The following is a 14327-nucleotide window of genomic DNA, read 5'->3' as shown; positions in this document are numbered from 1 at the left end:
GAAACATGCAATAGAAATAGAAATTAATTTCTCATCAGACATGTCAGTTTGGCCAATATGGAAGAAAGAAGGGTTGTCCTATGAGATGTGGACATATAGCCAGGCATGTAGACTAGTACAAATTGGAGATAGTTGAGTTTCAGCTCAAGTTGTACAAGTTTTAATCTTTTTTTCTTGTGTGTGAAAGGAAGATGCACCAAACAATGGTGAATGATTGGGGGAAAACAGTATAACATTAAATGGAGTGAGTAGTTAGTGGTTGGAACAAATTAAAGATGGCAGAGGAGCATAATAGCGATATACCCTTTTGGTTATAAATACCTCTTCACGCTTATGCATATTCATTCCAACAATAACTAGTGTGTCGAAGAGTAGTGTCAGAGAGAGTTGATATTCAAAATGTTACTAGGGGACAAAAGGGTTGCTTTGGTGTTATTGCTTTGTGCTCATGTATTTGTGGCCGGTGTGGTTGCAAGGAGCGTGAAAAATGATGAGGAAGAAAAGAATGTAGGGTTTGGGAAGGGAGGTGGGTTCGGTGGTGGATTTGGTGGGGGAGCCGGTGGTGGTGGTGGATTCGGAGGTGGAGGCGGAGGTGGTTTTGGAGGAGGTGCAGGTGGTGGAGCAGGGTTTGGTGGTGGTGCTGGTGGAGGCCATGGAGTAGGAGGGGGTGTTGGTGGTGGAGGAGGTGCAGGTGGTGGAGGAGGGCTTGGTGGTGGGATAGGTAAAGGTGGTGGACTTGGTGGTGGTGGTGGTTTTGGAAAAGGAGGAGGACTTGGAGGTGGTGCTGGTGGAGGGATAGGTAAAGGTGGAGGACTTGGAGGAGGTCATGGTGGTGGGCTAGGTGGTGGTGGTGGCTATGGAAAGGGTGGCGGCGTTGGTGGTGGAATTGGCAAGGGTGGTGGCCTTGGAGGAGGTGCGGGTGGTGGCTTTGGAAAGGGTGGTGGTGGTGGAATTGGCAAAGGTGGGGGTCTAGGAGGTGGTCATGGTGGTGGTGTTGGGGGTGGAATTGGTAAAGGTGGAGGTGGAGGTTTTGGTGGTGGTGTTGGAGGTGGTCACGGCGGCGGCATTGGTGGTGGGATTGGTAAAGGTGGAGGCTTAGGTGGTGGTCATGGTGGAGGCCTTGGCGGTGGTGGTGGAATTGGTGGCGGTCATGGTGGCGGCGTTGGTGGTGGAATTGGTAAAGGTGGAGGCCTTGGTGGTGGTGGTGGAATTGGTGGCGGTCATGGTGGCGGCATTGGTGGTGGAATTGGTAAAGGTGGAGGCCTTGGTGGCGGTCAGGGTGGCGGCATTGGAGGAGGAATTGGCAAAGGTGGAGGTTTGGGTGGTGGAGTGGGAGGTGGTCATGGTGGTGGTATTGGTGGGGGCTACGGGAAAGGTGGTGGCATTGGAGGAGGAATTGGCAAAGGTGGAGGTTTTGGTGGTGGTGTAGGAGGAGGCGGCGGTACCGGTGGTGGCTTTGGAGGAGGTTCAGGTGGTGGCTTTGGAGGAGGCTCAGGTGGTGGATTTGGTGGAGGAGCAGGAGGCGGGTTTGGTGGAGGTGCTGGTGGTGGCGGTGGATTTGGTGGTGGAGGAGGCGGAGGCGGTGGAATTGGACACCATTGAGCTTCCCCAACGTTGCATGCATGAAACCCATGATTATAGCCTCATACCATTTCATTGCACTTGATTTAGCTCTGGTTTTGTGAAAAATATGTACGAGTACTATAAGAAGAGATATATTAATCTTGAATAATGTTCGTCATAATATTAATGTAATTTGTTTTCTCTTTACATTGAATGAAAGAAATTGAGATATTATTCTACTATTTGTATTTTCAACCAGGTCAGAAAATTAGTTTTATGCGTTCTTGAGCTACTACATAGTAGCTAATTAAGCTTAAAAATTTTGAGTTACTATTTGTAGCAACATCTTCACTCCATCTATCTTAAACTCCATATGTCAAATTTTAAGTTCTCTATTGATATTTTAAGATATGTAAAATTACATTAACATTTAACTCAAGTTCAGACCAAACATAGAATTAGAAGATTAGTCACCAAATTAAGAGGCAATAACATTTCAATATATTGTGTTAAATCCTGTTTTCGTGTTGGAAAAAACTGTGCCATTAGTAACTTTTGTATTGTGACTGCATTAGGATGATAATTGAATAATGGCCTGCAATAAACTATTGGATTTGAATGCAATTGTTTTTTACTCCCATATCTATAACTAAAAAATTATTTTGTATGTTTTAGAAAAGAATAATAACAGAACGGAAAACTTCCCTAAAATGTGCAAATTCCACTTCTTTCACTGTCTGGGTTTCCAATTTAGTAATAACTACAGTGGACTTTGTATATATTATATCAATCATTTCTTCTTTTCTCACTGTAAAATAAATGAATCTAAAAATAGAAAAATTCATGGAAATGAATTGAAAACAGCTAATGAAGTTGGAAGTGGATTGGAGTCACCGGTCATATCTTAGCAGTTATCATGACGGTGCTACTTGCCAAGAAAAAAAATTAAATGAAAAAATTGTACTGAACAAGTCCTATTTTCTCCTTGTGGTAGAAGATTTTTCAGACTTCAAAGTTAGATAGGCATAATTTAATGCAGTGTCAGGGAACTGTTGGGTTCACAAACTATTCTGTGTGAACTTGGATTGGAACTGAACAATCAGTCAACTCAAATAGCAACTTGTGAAATTTACCAAAACAGACAAAAGGTTGTGGAAAAGCATCATCCAACTTTGGATTCTTGCTTAGCAAGAGATAATCATTCATTGGGGTAACTTTCTTTGTGGAAGAAAATCAGTAGCACTTGCACATTCATTTTCTTTATTCTTGTGGGCTCTGCCAATAATACCTTCTCTTCTTTTTTTCAAGTTGTCCCTACAGTTAGCACAGTTATGAGACTAATCTTCTTCTGAAGGTTTAGAGATTATATTGAATGGGTAAGTCTTTCAATAAATTTTACTTCAGATGTATCGTCCAATGATCAAACTCAGCCTAAATACTTAAAGAGTTCAGCTATCTACCAACAGTTGGCCAGCAACCGCAACTGGTGTTGTAGAACTTGTGGGCTCTGCCTATAATACCTTTTTGTTCCATTGAAAAGCTACCTTTATTTTTATCCCCCATTTTTCTACCCTCTGCTATCATTTGTTCTCCTCTGTCTTATACTATAAGGGGCTTCCTTACATTCAACTCTAGGTTAGCAAATTATCCTCTTTTCCTTTTACAGCACTCCCCAGTCCATTGCATTCAGTTTATATATAGGTACAGTTTGGCTGCTTCTCATTTTTGTTTTTTGTTTGTTTCAGAAATAACTATTTTGCTCCTTGGTTTTGTTGATCATCAATTTGGTTAACTTGAAGTGCTTCTTCTTATGTTGATGATGTTTCAGGAAAGTTTCAACTGGGATGTTCCAGCATGAGAGCTAAGAGTTTGATAAGGAAGAGGAAGTATAGCATTAGAGGGAAATTGAGGAATATGATCAAGTGCATAGGTTTCAAGGAGCTGTTAAGTGTGGATAAAATGAGTACTCATTCATCAGAGTCTCTGGCAACCAGAGACTATTCAGCGAGTGGTGGTTTTTCATCTCGTCCCGGTGAAAACGATACAAAGGTGGATAATAGCAACATTGAGGAAGCAGAGTCTTCTCTTCGTGAAAGTGGTTATTTGAACTATGAGGTCAGATAAAAAAGTGACTTCTATCTCCTTTCATACCTTTTTCAAGGCTTTTTATGCTTCCATCTTAATCTGTAATATGATAGTGATATTTTTCTAGTATGAAAATAGGTTCTTATCCCAATATTTAATTTTATTGATACTTCAGAAACTTATTCATTATAAGATGAAGCTCAAGAATTTGGATTTTGGATCCTCCTGCCATGCCAATTTGGATCCTATGTAGTAGAGATTTCCTCCTGCACAATTATATGCCCTTCATTTCAATAGTTAGGATTAATCTAAATAAAAATAACATATTAAATTAAAAATTATATGATAATTTATTGGCTGCAGAGGCCCGCAGAGAATGTGAATCCCTTTTGTGCAGCCTATGCAGTAGCAAAATTAACAAGTGTTTGAAACTTTTGACCAATTTAATGTTTTTTATTAATCAATCTGGACCATTTAATATAAAAATCATCGGCCAAAGAATTTGCCAGCAGAGAGATGTGGAGAATATGATTGTAGAGGATCTATGTTGTGAAGCTTATTATGACATTTTCAACACAGGAAGCTAGAGCCTTGTTGGGAAGACTTGAGTACCAGAGAGGTAATATTGAAGCTGCACTTCATGTATTTGAAGGAATAGATATTGCTGCTGTCCTTCCCAAGATTAAATTTTCTATATCTAGAAGATTGGAACCCAATAGACGCAATTCACAAAGTGATGCAGTGCCTCCTATGTCAATACATGCTGTTAGTTTACTCCTTGAAGCTATTTTTCTCAAAGCTAAATCACTGCAGACTCTAGGAAGGTTTCAAGGTGCTTGATTCTTTTATCTTGTTCTTAATTCTTATTTAACCAAATTCATCATTTATCTTGCACTCTATCTTCAAATTCAAAGGCTGTTGTTTCTGTGGAGATCCTTAAATCTTTTATCACTTAATTAATTTGCAGTGTATGGTTTTGTTTGTGACTGTAACTTAATAATTTGCAGATGCTGCCCAATCTTGCAGAACAATTTTAGACACTGTTGAATCAGCATTACCAGAAGGGTGGCCTGAAAACTTTGTTTCAGACTGCAAATTACATGAGACCCTAACAAATGCTGTAGAACTGCTTCCTGAGTTGTGGAATCTTGCTGGTTCTCCTCAAGATGTTATTTCCTCGTTCCGGCGAGCCTTGCTTTATCGTTGGAATCTCCATGCAGAAGCCGTTGCGAGAATTCAGAAGGAATTTGCTTTGTTTCTTTTGTATAGTGGTTGTGAAGCAAGTCCTCCTTCTCTCCGCTCGCAGCTGGATGGTTCCTTTGTGCCGATAAACAACTTGGAGGAGGCTGTTCTTCTGCTTCTGATTCTCCTGAGAAAATCAGTTCTTGGAAGCATTTTATGGGACCCTTCAATAATTGACCACCTTTCTTTTGCTCTGAGTGTTTGTGGGGAACTTAAGACTCTGGCTCAACAGGTTGAGGAGTTTCTTCCAGAAACCATGGAGGGAAAAGAAAGATATTACACACTAGCTCTATGTTACTGTGGGGAAGGTGAGAGTATGATTGCTTTGGATCTTTTGAGAAACTCTTTGAGTAATAGAGAGAATTTGGACTGCATACAGGAATTACTTCTAGCTTCGAAAATTTGTGCAGACAACAACGTTTGTGTTGCAGATGGAATCAAATATTCTAGCAAAGCCATTTCTCAGATGAATGGAAAATGCATCCAAATGGTAGCTATTGCAAATTGCTTACTAGGTGTGCTACTGTCAGCAAAATCCAGGTCAGTTTCCTCCGAATTTGAGAAGGCTTCGATGCAGTCTGAAGCACTCAGTGCTCTAGAATCTGCTGAGAGAATGATGAGGGAGAATGATCCATTCATTGTCCATCATCTTTGTGTAGAATATGCCGAGCAGAGGAAATTGGAGTTGGCTTTTTATCATGCAAAGAAACTGATTAAGCTGGAGGGTGGGTCTAGTATTATTGGATATTTACTACTAGCGCGGATTTTATCAGCTCAGAAAAAGTTTTTAGATGCTGAGATTGTCGTTGATGCTGCTCTAGATCAAAGTGGAAGATGGGATCAAGGTGAATTGTTGAGAACTAAAGCTAAACTACGGATTGCGCAAGGAAAATTAAAGAATGCGGTGGAGACATATACTTTTCTTCTTGCTGTTCTTCAAGTCCAAAATAAATGTTTAGGTACTGCAAATAAGGTTGTCAAGGTATGATGAATTGATAAAGTGTGGAAATATCACTTTGACTCTTCAATAACTCAAATTATCAAACAGAAAAGAAGCTGAGAAGCTTCCCTGTTATACAGAATAAACATTAATTTCTGATTTCTATTTTATACAGCGTAAAGGAAACCGTGACAGAAGACTAGAAATGGAAATATGGCATGACTTAGCCAATTTATACTCAAAGTTATCTCAGTGGCATGATGCTGAAGTTTGTCTTGCAAAATCTGAAGCTATTAATCCCTATTCTGCTTCTAGATGGCACTCCACAGGTATATTGCATATCTTCTTCTGATTAACTACTAAGTGTTCCAAAGAATGTATCTTACAGAATCTCCATTACTTTTGAGAAAGAATATAATTGGCCACAAAGGAAATGCAGTCTTAATTTTTGTGGAAACTTAACAAGTTCTACATTCTTCATTTAGCAAAGTTTACAAGATTTCTGTTTTGCAGGTTTACTTTTTGATGCTAGAGGTCTTCATCAAGAGGCTCTGAGATCATTCAGAAAAGCATTAGATATTGAGCCTAACCATGTGCCAAGTTTGGTATCCACAGCCTGTGCTCTTAGACATTTTGGTGGCCAATCATCTTCAATTGTTAGAAGCCTTCTCAATGATGCACTAAGGCTTGACAGAACAAACCAATCTGCATGGTACAATCTTGGACTGCTCTATAAAGCTGATTTAGGGGCATCAGCACTGGAAGCTGTTGAATGCTTTGAGGCAGCGGTACTTCTTGAAGAATCTTCACCCATTGAACCATTTAGATAAACTAAATTTTTTTGACATATATTATAGCAAGTTATATGTATGCTGATGACTCTTATGAATGAAATAGTCCGATAGGAAAAGAAGAAAGATCACTAGGAAAGTTTGTATCAATTTTTACAAGTCATCATTCATATATATCGTTTATGTTGGCGGAAATATGAATGTTTGGTAATTAGGGTTCTAAGGTGATTGTGATTTATGTGTACATTTCCTCTCTGTCAGTTTACTTAGGAATTAGGAAATATATTATTGAGTTGTTTACAGAAAAATATACCCAGTAGTTAAAGCCTAAAGTTGGTCGTCAAAAATGCAATGAGGAATTTAAGTATTCAACTTCTAGTACTTAGCTTAGAGATATCGATTTCATGTGTGGTTAATCTGTAGTTTATTTGCCAGGTAACGCTTGGAACAACCATTGAAGATAAAAATGAACTGAAGTATGATTCTCACTGCAATCCCCTCTAGTTGGTGACAAATATATCGTCATTTAAAAAAGCAAATAGCAATGTGTCTTGGCTAAGGAACTAAGATTGTTGTTATATTCTCCAATGAGTAGGTGTTTTACCCTTCTATTGTTAATGGAGAACTCCCATAATGTGAAACCAAGAACGAGCTCTAAAATGAAAGAATAAATAATAATTGAGGTTCTATAGAATCAACGTTTGAAAACACAATTGAAGAACCTACTGAGACCAGATAACCCTGCTCCTAAACTAGCATTCATCAGCACATGCTTACTTAGTTTGGATCCACTATCAAGGTCCATCTCATTATGGTTACATTGAGTCAAGAAAAACCAATAATGAACACAGATTTTGATTTTTTTTTTAACCCGTCTCATTAAGCATTAAGAAATCAGATATTTAATAGAAGCATATAAACCAACACCTATAGCAACTGATATTTTCAAGTCGTGAGGAAAAAATAATTCAATGTAGGTAGAAATACCACAACCATAACATTCATGTTCAAGATTCTGGTCAGAGGAAAAATTATAACAAAGAGGAATCTAAATGATACAGGTTCAATGACACAACTTTAAGTTATCACCCCCAACATAACTTAGAACGATATGCTTTCAAGGACTAAGTAGCGCATAGAATGCACTACTCCCATAGTATGTACATATGATCCCTCCTTATTACAAGCTGGTGCTTCACCGCTGCGAGTTTTCTCTACGCCTGACATACCTTGTTCTATCATTGTACCTTGGTCTGTCTTGGTGCCTTTGTTGCTGTGGCTCCACTCTTCTTTGTCTTTCAGGAGGTCTCTGGACAATCTCTCCATTCACAAATAATTCAGCTGCATCAATGTAATTTGGAAATAATTATTGACCTGACTTGACATATTATAATGAAATGGGAATCAATTGGAAGCCAATAACAACAAAGGTTTCACAATAAAATTTCACAAAAGACATTATTGGGAGAGAGCAAGAGAGGTGGAGGGAGGGAGATCCTTGTACTCGACAAGTGACTTCAGCTCTCCAAACAGAACTAGAATAAAGACAGGAGTTTTTTCACTCTACAAATCAGCACAATTAGGTAGGTAACATGAAATGTAATAGAAAGATAAAAACACTGAAAAATGTTCAACCATTGCATGTGATGGAACCCTAAATAGAATCAAAAGTAAAAAATTATGATGGAAATGTCAAATTCAATTAAAATAGTACAAACAATAATTGTCCAAGAAAGGCATTATTTGCCCAAGAGACAATGTCAAGTAACTTATGTATCCACTCCAATGATTCTGAAAATCCATAGATATGTGAAATAGCAGAACAGGAGGATGGAAATTTTCTCTCAGTCCATTAGCATTCAAAACTAGACATCACTCAAGAGAGTTAATAGCTTTGCCAAGATGGGCTACCATTGCACACATTTCATGTCATTGGTGTGTGCTTAAATGTGTGGCTGGAATAAGATGATAATAATTTATGTATCAACTCCAATGATTCTGCAACTCCATAGATCAATGGAACAGCAGAACAGGAGGAGGGAAATTTTCTCTCAGTCCATTAGCATTCAAAACTAGACATTACTCAAGAGAGTTAATAGCTTTGCCAAGATGGACTACCATTGCACACATTTCATGTCATTGGTGTGTGCTTAAATGTGTGGCTGGAATAAGATGATAATAATTTATGTATCAACTCCAATGATTCTGCAACTCCATAGATCAATGGAACAGCAGAACAGGAGGAGGGAAATTTTCTCTCAGTCCATTAGCATTCAAAACTAGACATTACTCAAGAGAGTTAATAGCTTTGCCAAGATGGACTACCATCGAACACATTTCATGTCAATGGTATGCTTAAATGTGTGGCTGGAATAAGATGACAATAATTTATGTATCAACTCCAATGATTCTGCAACTCCATAGATCAGTGGAACAGCAGAACAGGAGGAGAGAAATTCTGTCTCAGTCCATTAGCATTCAAAACTAGACATTACTCAAGAGAGCTAAAAGTTTTGCCAAGATGGACTACCATTGAACACGTTTCATGTCATCGGTGTGTGCTTGCATGCATGGCTACATTGGCTAACAAGAATAAGATGGCAACACTTTCTTTACACAAGACAATCAACATCCATGATTAAAAAAGGAATTGTGTCTTTCTGCACTGGTAATGAAAAGCTCAAATAAAAATCAACCAATCTATCAAAGATAAAACTAGCCCTATTGGTCAGTAAAGTGATTTAATATATCAACTCTAATGATTCTGAACCTCCATAAATCTGTGAAGTAACAGAACAGGATAAGAGGGAACATTTATGTGCGTCCATTAGCATTCAAAGCTAGTCATTACCCATAGAGTTATTAGCTTTGCCAAGATGGACTGACAAAGGATGAGGAGGAAAAGATGGGAAATGAGGAATCTCACAACACTAATAGATACCAGCTTCCTCAATCAGACTACTATTTTTTTAGCTCATACCGGCAACAAACTATATCCATACAATAGAAGTATGCATTATAAGTTAGAAACAGACACAATAATGCACAGAACAGTTAAGAGAGACATTGCTTAATGGGAATCACAGTTTGGAAACATAAGTTCACTGATCATTGTTACAGAAAAGGTGACATTGAAGCCAGAAAAACCCTAGTTAGTTGCAAAAATCAATCACCATCAGCAGTTATAGAGCCCAATAGGAAAGCAACAGTTCATGAATAAATCTAACAAGGGGCAAAAACCTCACCCCCATAGTCCTTGTACTCAGGATCAACATACGAATCCGGTAGGACAAACAACACACCATTCATCCCTGCAAAAATAGCAACAAAGGAAAAGGAGTTAAAACATAATGTAAGAACAAGAACATCATTAAAACAATTCAATTAAAGTATTCCATTACAAAACACATACCTTCAAACTTATTAGACGTCTCCTCATCAATCTCACATCCAAATCCAAAGTACCTCTCACAAGACACATTGTAAATCTTCTTCTTAGCTTCCTCCTCACTAAAAACCAACACAGAAAGAAATTGACAAAAAGCCAAAATCACTCACCGAAGAAAACACAGCAACCAAATCTAAGAACATGATCTAAAAACATCTATTTCTACGACAACCGAGAGAACCCATCAAGCAAAAAACATAAATTGGTATAAAAAGAGATCCATTTTGATGATAAAATCAATTTCTACCACAGCCCAGATAACCCAACAATCAAAAAGACATAAATTGGCAAAAAAATCAGGTTCCACTTTGAGGATAAAACAAAAGCCAAAACAATGAAAATTGCAAACCTGCCAAGAACTTTGGCGAGGGTTTGGACGTAACAATCAATCATATCCTGTTTGGTGGCACCCTCGCCGCCAGGCTTATCCATGACGATGAGCCAGTGATTGTAATCGCAACCGGGAAACAGAGGGGCCATCTCGGTGGGTGGGCGGTCGCTGAAGGAGTTAGAGCCGGACGAGTTGAGCGGCGAGTATGCTGAGTCGCCGGCGCGGTTGACACGGCAGCGGATGCCGCCGAAGCGGGTGGTCGGAGTGAAGAAGACTTGGGAGAGAGCGTAGACGGATCGACGAGGGGATTGTGAGAGGATTGGAGATTTGCGGAGGGAAATAGCGGTGGTGGTGGTGGTGGTGGTGGTGGAGAAGAGCCGCATTGTGAGGAGGGTGGAGTGGCGTGTGCAGGAAGAAGCGAGAGCTCTCGCCATTGTTGAATGGGAGTGGAAATGGGGATGAAAGGTGAGGATTTTGGAGATTAGGGTTTTAAGAGTGTGATTGAAACCTCATCCAATTTCATGGATAAAATAAAGATGCAAGTGTTGGGCCTTCGCCTGGTGTTTGGGGCTGGGACTGAGAGCTTGGGCTTGTTCAGGTTTATGATCTTTGGACCAAAAAATAGAAGATATGATGGATTGGACTATTTTTTTTTTTAAATCAACCTCAATCATTAGATTAAATCAAATGAGCCACCGAGGCCAAAATGTCAACGGTTATGAGCTGAGCTACCAGTGTTGACACTTCTCCCATCCAGACAGACCGTGGAAAAGAAGAAACATGTCTAGAAAGATAGTCTGCCACACTATTGCCACTCCGGCGTACAAATAAACTGAAAAATAATCAAAACGAGACAATAAAGTACGACTATCCGACAAAATAGAGCTCAAGTAAGTATTTCCCTGTGAAGGGCTCAACCATCCATGATAGACCTGTAAGCAATCAGTCTCCATGAAAATTGAGCGAAATCCAAGCTCGGACGCCAAGACCATAGCCCACTATAAGCCCAACGCCTCCCCAAGCTAGAATAGATGAAGCGGAGGCAAGGACTTCGCCTTCGGAGACGCGAGCCACCATGCCAATGCTTGTTGTCCCATCGTCCTTCACACCGAAGCTTGCTGGGACCCTAAACGCTGCTCCCTCTCCTCCACCAGTGGCACAAAATACATATTAGGATATGACGGAGTCTTAAAATACATGCATACTTTGAAGAAAAAAATAATGCATATTAACATATACTCTAGATATGCTTCTCTATTGGTGTTTTGGAATCTTCAAAAGTCTTTCTCTTCTCCCCCAGATTCTCAAATCTACCAGTTTGATTCTATTTGTGTTGCTGAAGCCTTGATTTGAGTTTTATTGATAGTTGCACGTTTTGCAAATCCGGTAAAGTCAGTGAGTTGCTATTTGGAAGCGTCGCTTAAAAAAAAAGAAAAAAAATTTTTAGAAGTCAACTGGTTGGTTATTTGTTAATTTTAGGGTTTTAAGCAACTTTTGTATGACCTTTAGGGTTTTGCATCATGCTTTCACTGGATGTTTCAGCTTGTTAATTTAAGTGAGCATGCTTGTTCTTTATTTTTCTTATGTATTTGCATTGTGTAACGCTCCTTGTGATTTATTCTCACATGATGTAAGTGTCACTGGGTAAGCCTCTGGGTATTTTTTTCAAACACCTTTGACAAAAAAAAGATATGCTTCGCCTATTTTAATATGAATCTACATATTGTAAGTTAAGAAATAGTTCTAGCGACCCAAAAGATCAAAAGACACAATAGAATTGCAGCTTACCTAATGTAAGACCCAAGTTTTTTTAAACTTATGCCAAGTGAATAGAATCCTATTCACGATTAGGGTTTATGTATCGTGAAAGGAAACCTGAACTAGAGTTTACTAAATGAAATAAATGTATGAAGGAGAAAGTTCAGGAAAAGTCTAAGAATCGTACCGAAGTCGATAAAAGTTATAGCACGATCGTTATACGCTTAAACCTAGGTCAGAAACCCTAGTATATAGCTAGTTTTCACTTTTAGGCACGATGGAAGTTAATTCCAAAAATCTTCAGAGAAATGTTAGAACTTCTCTTTTTCCATATATCAAAATCGTTTCGAGGCGAAACTTTAGGATCTACGAACGTCCGATTCCAATCATCGGAAGTTTGCCGAAACCGAAACCCTGGTAATTCAAAACCCTAGAATCACCCGACAATGAAGACTTTTTCTATTCAGAGCTTCAAATGAAGATTCTACACGCGTACACCCATTTCTCTTGATGATTTCAATCTTTCTTCAGAAGGAAGTTTTCCATTCCGACATCCGATGCAAAAAGCAACTTATCGGGTAAAATAGTTTTACACCGACTATGCATTAGTTGCCAAAAATACAAGGAGACCTCATTTTAGTTTTGGAATTCTTTCGCCAAAACATATCTTAGAATTTACGGAGAATGACGCCGGAAAAATCAGATTCGCGAAACTTTCATTTTCCCGCGTTTTGCCAACCTCTATATATAGCCAAGAAAGGAAGAAAAATCACAAAAACTACCCATTTTCCCCACCCAAACCCGCGGCCAAGAGAAGAAGAAGGAGGAAGAGTTTTTCTTCATTACTTGCTTGATCGTCGATCAATCAATTGCTGCTTCAAGGTTTCGAGGTATAGTCGCTAATCCTTACCTCTGATCGCTTTTTCCATAACTTTTCTGTAGACTTTTCTGAGCTGATAGTTTTGAGGTTTTTGCAAAACTATCCTGAATATTTCATTTCTGATTCTAAACCTCTTCCTTATGTGCCCAAGATCACTTCTGCCGGACTAGATTTTCCGTTATGCCGCCGGATTTCCGCCGGAATCAATTTTAGCCTTAAATACCCATTTTTGGAGTTTTTGAAGTAAAGCTTCAACCTTTAGGCTGAAAACTATCGCCTTAGCTTAGTGCTAGTAGGATTAGTTGTCATAAACGTCGATGGTGACGTCCCTGTCAAATTTGATTTTTGGGATTTCAGTTTTGAAAATTCTAAGTTAAAAATCATGACCAAAATACCCCTGCGACAGTTTTTGATCCGATAATTTTTCCGAGTTCAGAATACCCTTAGTTACGGCTAATGATAGCGTAGGAACCAAGTTTGATCGAAGAAAAATCGAGTCTCCTAATTACCTAAAGTGGCCGAGCCTATAGGGGGAGGAGGAGGAAAATTTTCTTTTCCGAAAACTTGTCCTTTCGCGCTAGATTATCGTACCTCGGAGTATATATTACTTCATGTAACCTTAGTGCGTATTGATAGCTTAGTTTCCGATAGATTCTGATAGTATTTTTGTGGTTTTGCTCTAAAGGTGATTGTAAGGAATTCCCAGAGGAGCAAGCCTTTGATTGTGAACAAGTGTTAGGAGATCGTCCTGAAGAATCTACAGGTGAGGGCATCTCACTGAATCTCTAGTTAATACTTAGGGTCGATGCTTTCGACATTGTTTACTGTTTATGCACTGGATTGTGTGTGATTGGAAAATGTTTTCTGAGGCTTCGGCTGACAATGTAGATGATTCATCTACTGAATGTTTTTGAGATTGACTTACATGCTATGTGCTATGTGGGTAATCTAGGATGTGTGGTGCATGCTTTGTATGCTAAGTGCTATGTGTTTATTCTGAGATGTATTGTTATATGACATGTTGTTGACTGTGATGAGTTAATTATGCTTTTGTAATGAAATCTGAGATTCTGAGTAGTGAGAATAGCGGGCAGGTCATGCCGATTTTATTTTGAGAGTTTTGAGAAAGTTGATAGGACGAATGAGATTCGGGCCTTGTTATGATGTTTATGGATCGAGACATTCTCTGGAGTCATTTGGGGATTAGGAGATCCCGAGAACTTATAGGAATTGCGATAAGACTAAAAAGGATATTATTTTGAAAAGAAAACTCATAAGACATTAAACAA

General features: G+C 38.9%; 3 protein-coding genes across 5 annotated transcripts; 2 read left to right on the top strand and 1 right to left on the bottom strand.

Moving 5' to 3' along the window:
- The first annotated feature begins 316 nt into the window (after nucleotides 1–316).
- LOC130717931 (glycine-rich cell wall structural protein-like) lies at nucleotides 317–1805 on the top strand. The gene has a single exon (XM_057568343.1). It carries the CDS (start codon nucleotides 400–402, stop codon nucleotides 1600–1602), a length of 1203 nt encoding a protein of 400 aa, XP_057424326.1. The 5' UTR covers nucleotides 317–399; the 3' UTR covers nucleotides 1603–1805.
- A 998-nt stretch (nucleotides 1806–2803) lies between these two features.
- LOC130717929 (protein NPGR2-like) lies at nucleotides 2804–6929 on the top strand. 3 transcript variants are annotated; one of them, XM_057568339.1, is made up of 6 exons: nucleotides 2804–2939; nucleotides 3392–3678; nucleotides 4228–4480; nucleotides 4656–5872; nucleotides 6006–6159; nucleotides 6344–6929. In XM_057568339.1, the coding sequence occupies exons 1-6, from the start codon at nucleotides 2936–2938 to the stop codon at nucleotides 6658–6660; spliced, it is 2232 nt and encodes a 743-aa protein (XP_057424322.1). In that variant the 5' UTR covers nucleotides 2804–2935; the 3' UTR covers nucleotides 6661–6929. The 3 variants fall into 3 exon arrangements, with proteins under 3 accessions (XP_057424322.1, XP_057424324.1, XP_057424323.1); XM_057568341.1 differs by lacking the exon at nucleotides 2804–2939 and adding an exon at nucleotides 2963–3198; XM_057568340.1 differs by lacking the exon at nucleotides 2804–2939 and adding an exon at nucleotides 2964–3264.
- A 608-nt stretch (nucleotides 6930–7537) lies between these two features.
- Nucleotides 7538–10906, bottom strand: LOC130717932 (multiple organellar RNA editing factor 2, chloroplastic-like). Its single transcript, XM_057568344.1, is given in 5 exon segments — nucleotides 7538–7878; nucleotides 7880–7962; nucleotides 9867–9932; nucleotides 10034–10131; nucleotides 10419–10906. Coding segments are annotated over 5 exon segments (819 nt in total). The 5' UTR covers nucleotides 10835–10906; the 3' UTR covers nucleotides 7538–7722.
- Between the last annotated feature and the right edge of the window lie 3421 nt (nucleotides 10907–14327).

The sequence above is a fragment of the Lotus japonicus genome, chromosome 5, assembly GCF_012489685.1.
Source record: "Lotus japonicus ecotype B-129 chromosome 5, LjGifu_v1.2".
Classification (NCBI taxonomy): Eukaryota; Viridiplantae; Streptophyta; class Magnoliopsida; order Fabales; family Fabaceae; genus Lotus; species Lotus japonicus.
The sequence above is the reverse complement of the archived record's forward strand: the minus strand, read 5'-3'. Positions and strand labels throughout refer to the sequence as shown.